The sequence below is a fragment of the Arachis ipaensis genome, chromosome B7 (genome assembly GCF_059453495.1).
Source record: "Arachis ipaensis isolate K30076 ecotype BB chromosome B7, ASM5945349v1, whole genome shotgun sequence".
Lineage (NCBI taxonomy): Eukaryota > Viridiplantae > Streptophyta > Magnoliopsida > Fabales > Fabaceae > Arachis > Arachis ipaensis.
The window spans coordinates 100,987,608-100,998,374 of record NC_142442.1 but is presented as its reverse complement, the minus strand read 5'-3'; the positions used below and the strand labels follow the sequence as shown (position 1 = coordinate 100,998,374).

Genomic DNA, 10,767 nt, shown 5'->3' with positions numbered 1-10,767 from the left:
TTATTTTACTAACCATGTCAAATTTAAATGTAAGTGTGTACATCGCACGGGTTTAATACTAGTCTACTTTTAAAACATTCTAGTGATTTGGAAAATTACTCTTAAAAATTAAATAAAAAATTAAAAAAGAAAAGACCACCACACATTAAGACTTTGTTTAATTTGCTTAAGAATTAATTCCTAACGTTTCTAATAACAAATGTACGAAGTTAACACAAGTTGGTTCTACCCAAAGTCAACTTAGTTAAGTTTCATAAATACCATAGACCAATTTATAGAAAACAAGATTAATAATACAAGCAATCACAAATAGTCGGATAATTACATCTTCAGCGACAAGACAAACATTTCCCTTAACAACTTTGATAATCGTCACTAGAACTACGAAAATCGCCACATGCTTTGTTCTTATGATACTAAATATAGCGCAAAATTGTATATATGTGACATTACACTTACACCTTATTGCAGACTAATTAATATTATTGCATAATGTTCAGAGACCCAATTTTTCCTTCCAATACAGATCTCCGAGTTCTTTCATAATAAAGGGTGTGACTCAAAGAATTGAGTAAGTACAAGAGAGCCTATAACCTGTTAATTATTTCCATAACTTAACAGAGCAGTCATGACTTGCAGAGGCGACCATTCCAGTTACAGGAGATTGAGCCAAAGCGGAAATTATATTCTCGTGTGCAGAAATTGTCATGCTTTTGTTCTCAGCCATGTTCCACAGCTCCAAGGACTGCAGACCACAGAACCCCAAAAAAAAAAAGGAGAAACTTCAGCAGTAATAGAAATAGGTTAATATCCGCCATGATGTTTATTTAATTGGATGATCACATATTCAGATCATAACAATAAAAGGGTTAAAGATCACTTGTCAGCGGTTGGCACTTTTTACCCCATTTTGATAATTTGAGATTATGAAAATTCTGAATCATATAAAACTTATTTCCAAGACATCAACAACAATCCTCAACGAATGATGATTAATGAAGGGTGCTAGCTAATTCATGGCTAACACAGGGCTCAACCTATGACACTCAGTTGAGCAAATTTAAGCAAATGCGAAAGCAAGAAAAACTGGAAGCAGTGTTGGGTTTACAATGAGGAGAAACAGTGTTACAAAAATTGTTTAACTTCTAAAAATTGTTGAACACACAATTACAGCTGCAATTCAAAATTTGTGTCAACTTTAGTAGTTAATTTGAAATACATTCACACACCAAGCCTAATGTTGTCAAGTTGGAATTTGATTCATGTCATCTGTATAGGAAGATTAGAAGGGAAGAAGGTTTAGGCCACTGGCGAGTTGGCTGAAAGGAAAGATCTCAGAAAGATTAGGAGGAGGAATACAGAAAAAGAATAAGCAGATCAATCTGAGGATACGCAATCAAGTATTTTTTTTTTTTCCTAAAGGAATTAAAAAAAAAATACATTTGGCAGCTTGACAGTAGATACTCCTAAAGGGTGCATAAGAAGTTGATTGGTGGTAGTTACTAGTTAGGCATCAAGTAACAATTTCAAGTGCAAAGATTGTTCATATTTGCTTTGCTTATGGTTTCTTTATTTTTTCCTACATGATTATGGATACTAGTGTCAAGATTTCCTGCAACAAACATGTAATGATGAGTCCTGCTCCTAAAGAAAAGACAAGATGAGCAAAGAAGGCTTCGATTTAAATGATGGATTGCAGGGATCTAAAGGAACACCAAAGGATCTCTTGATGGAGCCTGATGATGTCAGTTGATTCAGATTGCCAACCGAACTGAATGGATTAAGGACAGGCTTTTGTCATTGAAGGAAGGAATTTCTTTAGGATGTTTTTCTGTGTTGTGAATGGATGCAGTTTTGCTGATCCGAAAGTACGAGGCACCACTTCAAAAACATCCATTTAGTACAACACATATCAAACAAAAACTTACCGAAAACCCTCCAATCACCAACAAAGTTGAATAGCTTGGATGAAAGACACAAGAATGGAACTGGTTTGCATTTGAGCTAAGCTCCTGAATGCATTCTCCAGAGGCCAGTGTCCAAATCTTCACCAAATTTTGACTCACAGTTGCCAAGAAATCTCCAGTTGCATCCCAGCAAATATAGTTCACCGCTTCAGAGTGTCCCTATGAAGACAAATAATTTAACAAAAAAATCAACAAGACAAACAAACCTTGAAATAAACAGATCACAGTGTTGCAAAAGATAACCAATCTTCAGTTCCACCAACAGCTGCAAGTGTCTCATGTGGTGATTGATTCTGGTTTCTATTTTGTTAGTTGGGTCGACAATATCATAAAATAATTTGAACTGTAGCACATATATTGGAATAAGAAAGGAGGATATCATTTTAAAATGAAAAAGATAGAGGCAGAAAGAGGACTGAATAATACTGAGGAACTAGAAAAAACATAAAAGAAAATTCAATAAATCGAGCAATTGTCAAAAAAAGAGGTCAGGGATATAACAAAATCAGCTGTGTCATTGATACTTTTTAAGACGAGATCAGATTATATCATAAGCAGGATGAGCAAGCATGGATATAGATTATACCTGAAGTGAATAAATTTGTCTGTCGGTTTCAACATCAAAAATTGACACTACTTTGTCAGAAGCTGCTGCTAGTACTTGCCCCACTCTAGGCTGAAACCGCACTTGAGCATTTCCACCCTGAAATCATCAATTGTAAAACATACAAGGCACACATGATAAAACATTCTAAGAGGAAACAAAGATTGCATGAACTAACCTTCAATACATGTGTGCAGGAGGATGAAGTAATATCATAGTACCGAATTGCATTTTCACTATCACAAAAGCAGAACATATCAGTCTTCTTTGGGTGGAAATCAAGAGACATAATTGCTGCACTGTGCCCACCGTATTCTTGCACACAATAGCTTGGCTGCATTAAACAAATAAACCAAATAAAAAACCAAAATATAAGAGTTATATCAGCAAAAGGCCTTGACAAACCCCACAGGGGGAACAAAGCATAAAGAAGCAAGAATCTAGGTTTAGGTTAGAAAATTAAAATGTTCAAGCTGAATGTAAATCTCGGCAAGTTAGTAAAACTGTTACATTGGCTGCATCCCATAACCGCACAGATTTATCGATTGAGGCTGTTGCCAACTGAGATGAATTTGGTCTAAAACGGACATCTGAAATAACCAACTTGTGTTCTTCTGGAGTGCTCTCTGTCTGTAAAGTGTCCATGTTCCAAAGGACAACCTAGTTTGGGTTTCCATTTAAAAGTAACACAAACAACTATTAGTAACTAGATAGTATACAAATTTGTTTCAATTAGTTTTTTCAGAAAATTAAATCTAGAGATTAGAGGCAATCTTATTAACCCCACCACAAAAAAGGGGAAAACGTTCATAACTAAATCAAAATGTCACAATAATCCATTATGTATATGGCATATGATAGAAGAGCACACCTTTAGAATAAGATAACTCATGAGTAGATAAAAACATAGTTTCATAAGGTTTGGTAGAAAAACTCCAAATGGATGTGATCAAATAAACTAATTTAGAAACAAAGGGGAAAGGGCAAGATACAGTGTAGCAAAATGGTTAGCATGTAGAAGAAGGGGACAAAACACCATAATCTTCACCATATACATTTTTCAAATAAGCCGTACTATGTATATTATGCATTATGCAATACCTTGTTGTCATGTCCAGCACTGGCAAGCAATTTTCCATCAGATGAAAAATGACAGCAAGTAACTTTGCTGTTCCTTGTTCGTATGCAACCAAATTCAGCAAAGGTGAAACCTGAAATGCAAAATTTGGTCAATGATACTTTAATACACAAGCGAATCAGTCGTAAAAGACTACCTTTTGATGGTTCCTTTTGTTGCTCAGCCGGATTTTGTTTTATACTTCCATAGAGACTACCTTCATCTCCTCCATCATTTGATAGAAAGGATTCCACATTATCCTCTAAAGTACCAACATCTCCAAATCGGTCCATATCCTCCTGCTTTATGAAATGATGATGATGATGATGATGATACAAAGGACAATTGGACAAAATAGCTTCTCCCGGCTTATAATACAGTATCAAAAACACTATGAGTAAGGAAATGCCTCAAGAGGATTGATGCTTAGCAATTGTGGATTTCCAACTAGTTATAAATGACTTAAATATGATTGGCAAACAAAAGGGCTAGAAGTACCAGACAAAAAAAGCATACTGTACAACTCAACAGTGAATCAAATGTATATATGAAGCATGATTTATATACTGTAACAGCTAACAAGCTAAATAAATTAAAATAAAACTTACAAGCAAATTAGAAGACGATGCAAGGCCACCCGTTGCTTCTGTACCATACATCATCATACTCTTTGGCATACTGTTAACATGCTGCATGCTGCTTGCTGTATTTATTCCATCACCAGGTGTGTGAGTTGATGGTGGTGAATTAGGTGAAGGACCTACTGTGTTTCCAGTACCAGTGCTATTGCCGGGTCCAGAAGAAGAATGTTGTTTCCTTTTTCGGTTGTTCTGAAACAAACAAGAGATAGTATGTTAGTTGGCTCTGAAGTGCATAGGGGGAATAAAGAATGATAGAAAATGAAATAATAAAAGTGATTGCAAATGAATCTAATAACACCATCAGCAGCACATAATGTCATAATGCATGGTAGCATATTCACAAGATTATGCAGCTTTGTTTCGTGCCCTCTACCATTCATAAATTGTATAACAAAAATAGAAAATAAATAAATAAAAATATGGTGAAAGCAAAACCACCAAAAATAGACAACCATATTGATCTGCTTAAATGCATAAAAATTCATAATCAAATAAATAGAAGAAAGTGATATGAAGCAAAAACCTGCTGCAGTTGCTGCTGCTGCAAATGATCCTGTTGAGATAGTGAATGTTGTGCCTGGGACATCTTCACCTGCTGAACCCAATTAAAGATTTAATATATATATATATATATATATATATATATATATATATATATATATATATATATTAAAAATTGACTATAAAGAGTGAATTCCATTGCAAAAAGCACCACACAAGACAGGAAAGCATACTTTTTCTTGCATAACACGGGTTTATATTGCCTATTCTTCAAGCAGAAAACAAAGCTGATACATATGAAATGAAGACAATTTTATTTTTCTTTCTTTGCTTACTTTACTAATTCAATTAGTGGACCAGCTCCAGAACTTTACAGAGACATTCTCCTTTTGGAATCAAAAGCAGAAAAACCATGTTACAACCACAGGGTAAAAGGAAAACTTCTTAGGTGCCCAACTACACATGTATTGGTGAATCCTATAGAAGGGGATTTCAGCATGAACCTTATACACCTGTCATGTTGAGAAGTTTAGAGGTATCTATTTACAAAGTTATAGACTAATGCTCTGAATGACTTTCTACTTCATTAGGATTATTGGAATATCAAGGAGTGGTGTAACTGATGACCTTTAGTTCAAACTTTACAGGTTGTTGACTGGAAAACATTCTCTTTTTGTGTACTACTATTAATACAAAACTATCACCTTAGTTTGGTTGGTTTCTTGAAAAGTGAACATTGATGGCAAAATTCTATTAGTAGAATGTAGAGTAAAAACAAGGCGGCACTTTTGTAACTAAAATTAAATACAAAAGCTAAAAACAAGAAACACCAAACAGATCCACCCTTCGTTGTATTTATTCTTAAATTCTTGATATAAATGCTTTAACATCAAATCCATCAAATTATTAATTTTGTAGTAGATACTTTAGAGCATAGAGTAAGAACAGCTTCTTTAATGATAGTTTACATAATGCAATATCTTGCAATGTATATTATGGCATAAGTTAATAAACTTAGGCAAGGTAAATACATAACATAGAAACAAGTTTTGAAATCCTTTTATATAAGTTCAACAAAGGGTTAGATTAAATGCAATCAATATATGACAGATTTAGGTGAACCAGAGAGAATGTGAAGGAGAAGAGAAGAGGTGTGTGTGTGTGTGTGTGTGTGAGAGAGAGAGAGAGAGAGAGAGAGAGAGAGAGAGAGAGAGAGAGAATTGTGAGAATGATGATTCTGTTATTATCAGGAATAATACTAAGCCCATGGACTTATATACAGGAGGGACTTGCTTAAGTTAGTTAGGCTCTAAACAGATTCTAGAAGCAACTATCTATTCTGCTTAGCTAATCTAACTGAACATCTAACTAATTCTGACTTTTCTACATTCTTCTAGACTCTTCTAGAGCTTCCCTCTAGCTCACTCTATTAATATAAAAGAACACCAGGAATTCTGGGGGAAGAAAAAAAGGGTAAAAAGATCTAAACAAATCGTTTTCTCATTTAAAAATTTATGAATTCGATTTTGATACACAGCAAGTATAAACTTCCTAGACATTGACCAATTATATATCACTGTGTGACATTTAACAGTAGCAAAAGCGATAGTTTCTAATATGTGGCAATGCATGGAAAGTTCTTTTTTAAACAAATAATGTTTCACTTGCAAGGCGCAATAGCGTTGTTTGATCTATATAACCAACCTTACCTAATGGGACAACCCTTGTTGTTGTTGTTGTTGTTGTTGTTATTGCTGTGTTGCCTTATTTATTTATTTATTTAAATTTTCTTTGGATTATAAATATTCATACATTCAAACAAATTATAGATAAAGCATATGATTGTGTTTTGAGTGTTAAAGCAAGTACATTAACCGACATTGATTTTAATGTATTTTTTTATACAAATTATAAGACAATATTCATACATTCAGGCACATTAATATTTGAAGAGCAAATTCAACCTTAGGTGAACCTGACTGCACTTGGGAGCTGGTAGATTGACCATCTTTTGCACTTAAGCCACCTCGAGGGACAGTAGAAAGTCTATGTGGATCCATATCACCTTGACTATTAGAACTTCCAAGGTTGTTTTGTGCCTGAGATTGTGCTAAGACTTGCTGCTGTTGTGATGCCAAAAGAAATTGGCTTTGAGTTGTCAAATTAGGCTTCTGAACTTGTACGCCCAAGCCACCAGGTCTTAGTTGATCAATACCCTGTGAAAAGGTGATAGCTCATTTTCTATCCTATTTAAATGACTACATGAAAGCAACTTTTATGATGAATTGATCATAAACTTCAACTTACAGTTAAGGGCCACCCCTTTAGTGGAAGACTTGTAACCCCTGGATTTAACCCTGGAGGACAACAATAAAAATCTTATATTCTGCCTAAATATTGAAGGCAAAGTTAAAGTAGCATTATTTTGTCAAAACTCAACTACACTGCTTCAGCAAGATATCAGAATTGAAAATTCAAATAAATATCCCAGTTATCAGAAAGGGAATCAACAAATACAGTATTGCAGAAAGCATCTTTCTTTTACCCTATATATATAAAATAAATATTATAAGGCATCATGAAGCAACAATCTGGCCCTAAACCACAATTTGTATTGATATTTGAAAATTCCGATTTGTATCAATAAAAACAAGTGCAGAAATGATGGGAATTGAATTGCATCTATCTACTCAATTCCTGTGTAATTCATGCGCTTCAATCCAATTTGTCATTCCAGTTATACAAGTCAGAGATGAATCAAGAATAGCATTGAGTCATGATCCAATCTCTAAAATTGACACAATTCTATATCAGCATTGCATGCGATTTATGCAGTATAGTCAAAGCAACATATTTAATGCATTGAATTGGGGGATTCATAACATACGATCTAGCGCAACATCACAGAGACAGAATGATAAATGCTATCCCAAGAGACATTAGACCACGAGTAAAATATTAATATAAATTTTATAAAAGATGGCCACAGAAATAATACCTGTGCCGCCTAGCCCGGATTTTGATTGTAAAATTGCTTGTCTGTACACGGAGTTATCCATAGGCAAACTCTTGGGAGTGGCACCTAAATTGACTTCTCCTTTGATGTCCTATAAGTTCAATACATCCAGTTGCTTGTTATGGTAGTAGTGAAAATCGAGAAAAGCTAGGGGAGAAAAAATGAAAAAACACATGACAAGGCTAAGTATGTTGAAGTAGTTACAGTTGTCAAAGGAGTCCGGGCCTGAAGTTGCTGCAATGCAGTAGACATATTTCCTGAATTACCATGGACCAACTGACTGAAGCAACAAAATACCCAAAATATTAGCAGTCCAGTCCATGTTATGAAGATAAAGTTAGTAGGAAAACTCTAGTAGACATTAACTATAAAGAAAAGGAAACTTACCCTTGATGACTTGTTCCAGATTTAAGAAGGGCCATCCTATTTGCATCGATAAGTGTTGGAGATGCCTCTGACTCCATTGAATGAGAGTGTTTCATTCGGTCTTCATACATTTTCATGGCCAACACATTTGTTGGTTGCTGCCCCAACATTCCTTCAGAGTTCATGGCATTTAAGGAACCACCTAGAGGAGGATGATTAGGATCCCGTCGTTGCAGCTGTGCACCGCGCTGCTGCATAAGTTGCAATTGTTGCATCTGAAGTTGTTGTTCTCTAGCCTTCATTTGCTGGGTCTGCCAACAAGCAAATACATATATGATTCACCTTGCCATAAATTTTTTAAAGGAATTAAGAAATAAAATGGTGCAGATTACAAGATCACCTCAATGTAAGCTGCAGCAGCCTCAGAATGTTTCTCGTTTGTCCTTGAGATGAAGACATCCCAAAAGACAGACCACCACTCGTACAGAAATCCTCCAGGAGCGTCAATTGCTGTAGACATGCAAACAAGACAACTCACGTCGATACCAAATTGAACCACTTCCAGTTTCTTCAGAATATACATTATATACTAGTTTTATCTTACTTCACATTATTAATGTCTGTTGAATATTAAGGGAGAAAAAATCCAATAAATGATGAAACTTTTTTAAAAACACAAAGGAAGAAGCAGAAACCCAAAGGGTAAGTTAACCTCCGAGTAGAAACCAATGTTAGAATTCTTACATTTCACGTCTGCTCCACCTTTTACTATAAAAAGAGAGCGATGCCCATGTGTTTATATAGGCTACTTTGGTTGTATGTTTTATGAATGTGTAACTTAACACACAGCAGCCCTAAAACTGAACATCTGAAGTGTAAAGTCAGTAGAATTGAACATTACCTACAGGATCGGTGGAAACTTTGCCTTCTGTCATAAAAGCTTTTGCAGTGTTATGTAATTTTCTCTTTACAAAATAATCATGGATGTAAACATCAAGCCTGAAGCATAACAGGAGAAAAAAGAAAAATAAAATTTATATTAAAAATATATAAATGAATTGGCAGGACACAAGATCAAATATATACCAAATACATGTATTCTCCAAATAAAACAGTATCAAATGCAGAAATAAAAAATCTAAAATTAAAATAAAAATTGGCAGGACACAAACATTTTATCAGCCTCCCAATTACTCTGCGGCTGAGCCATGTTGGTGGTAGCGGGCTTCATATGGACAAACCCAACTCCCAAGAGACCAAGTTGTATTCTCTGCAAAGAAGAAACAAACTAACTAACTAACAAAATTTAAAAAAGAAAAAAAGATCACCCGTAAAACATCTAAATGAAGAACTCTTTGTTAAAAATTAAATATGCGGAGCTGTAGTGAGCTGAACAACCTTTCACAATTAGAAAACAGGAATCATTGTATTCCTCTCAAATTAAATATTTGCAGAATCAAATTCGACAATCTTCGACGTTAATTCTCAAAATTGAAGCAGAAAGAGAGAACATACCAGTCTCTTGGATCAGAGGATGCAATCCGCACCCACAACGTACCGATCACACCAAACCTAACACAAGCCAAGAAAAACAATAATTGAGCAAAAAGAATAACCAATCTGAACTCAATTTGAAAAGTGAACAATTAGGGGAAGAGGGATAAAGAAAAATAAAATCTTTTTCAATTAAAAGGTAGTAGTGGTAAAGAGTAGGGAGTTACATACGTTGAAATTGTTGAGAATGTTACTGAGAAGAGAGGAACATGTGAGATAAGAGAATCTAAAGAAATCTAGGAATTTTGGGCGAAGAACAACAAGGGCGGAAGTGAGTGAAGTGCATCAAGCCGGAGTTAAGAGTGTTGATGCGATGATTAATAATGTGATATATAAGGCTGATCGAGTGGGTCGATGGACCCTTGGGAGAAGGCATCTAATGCCTTATATATAGCTGCTGTATGTACAACGTATAACTTTTAAATCGGGCAAGATTTTTTTTAATTAAACGTGTATTTTATTTTATTTGCACTAAAAGTTGTTTAGATGGAGGAGTCACAAAGAATTACATGTTATCTATAATAATATTGAAATAATGGAGAAAAATACAAATAAATTTTTATACAGTAGATAGAGAGATATTTTAATTTTTTTTAATGAATTATCTGTATATATTAATATCGAGTTTTGTTGTCATTTCTATCTTTTTATCACCTGGATAATTTTTTGGTAATAGTGACTACTAACTACTAAGTGGCTCTGTATATGATGTGACATGAACCCTTTGATAACACAATAAAAATTTAATGATAAATTATCAAATTTGTTAAATTTTAATAATAAAAAAAAGATTTACAAGTGATTTATAATCTTCATTCTCCTCTTTTCTTCTCCAAAATTTACTTCGAACATAGTCCTAGCAGCTATTTCTGAGTTACATTCTTTGATTCACATCCATTTTTTGGAGAAGGAAAGAAAAGAACGAAGATTCTAAATCACTTGTAAAATTTTTTAATTCAAAATTCACAAATTCAATCATTTATGGTTTAGTTTTCAATGTG

At 34.3% G+C, this 10,767-nt stretch overlaps 1 protein-coding gene across 4 annotated transcripts; it reads right to left on the bottom strand.

Annotated features, from left to right (window-relative positions):
- Positions 1-271: 271 nt before the first annotated feature.
- Positions 272-10,181, bottom strand: LUH (LEUNIG-like protein). 4 transcript variants are annotated; one of them, XM_088493268.1, is made up of 19 exons: positions 9,938-10,181; positions 9,728-9,784; positions 9,385-9,482; positions 9,114-9,211; positions 8,613-8,722; positions 8,234-8,523; positions 8,051-8,126; positions 7,829-7,937; positions 7,138-7,187; positions 6,795-7,046; positions 4,853-4,924; positions 4,297-4,518; positions 3,846-3,990; positions 3,673-3,782; positions 3,082-3,231; positions 2,750-2,905; positions 2,554-2,670; positions 1,929-2,126; positions 272-745 (listed from the first exon to the last, which is right to left on the bottom strand). In XM_088493268.1, the coding sequence occupies exons 3-19, from the start codon at positions 9,441-9,443 to the stop codon at positions 602-604; spliced, it is 2,358 nt and encodes a 785-aa protein (XP_088349394.1). In that variant the 5' UTR covers positions 9,444-9,482; positions 9,728-9,784; positions 9,938-10,181; the 3' UTR covers positions 272-601. The 4 variants fall into 4 exon arrangements, with proteins under 4 accessions (XP_088349394.1, XP_088349395.1, XP_088349396.1 ...); XM_088493269.1 differs by having other exon boundaries at positions 3,846-3,987; XM_088493270.1 differs by having other exon boundaries at positions 4,853-4,921.
- Positions 10,182-10,767: the final 586 nt, after the last annotated feature.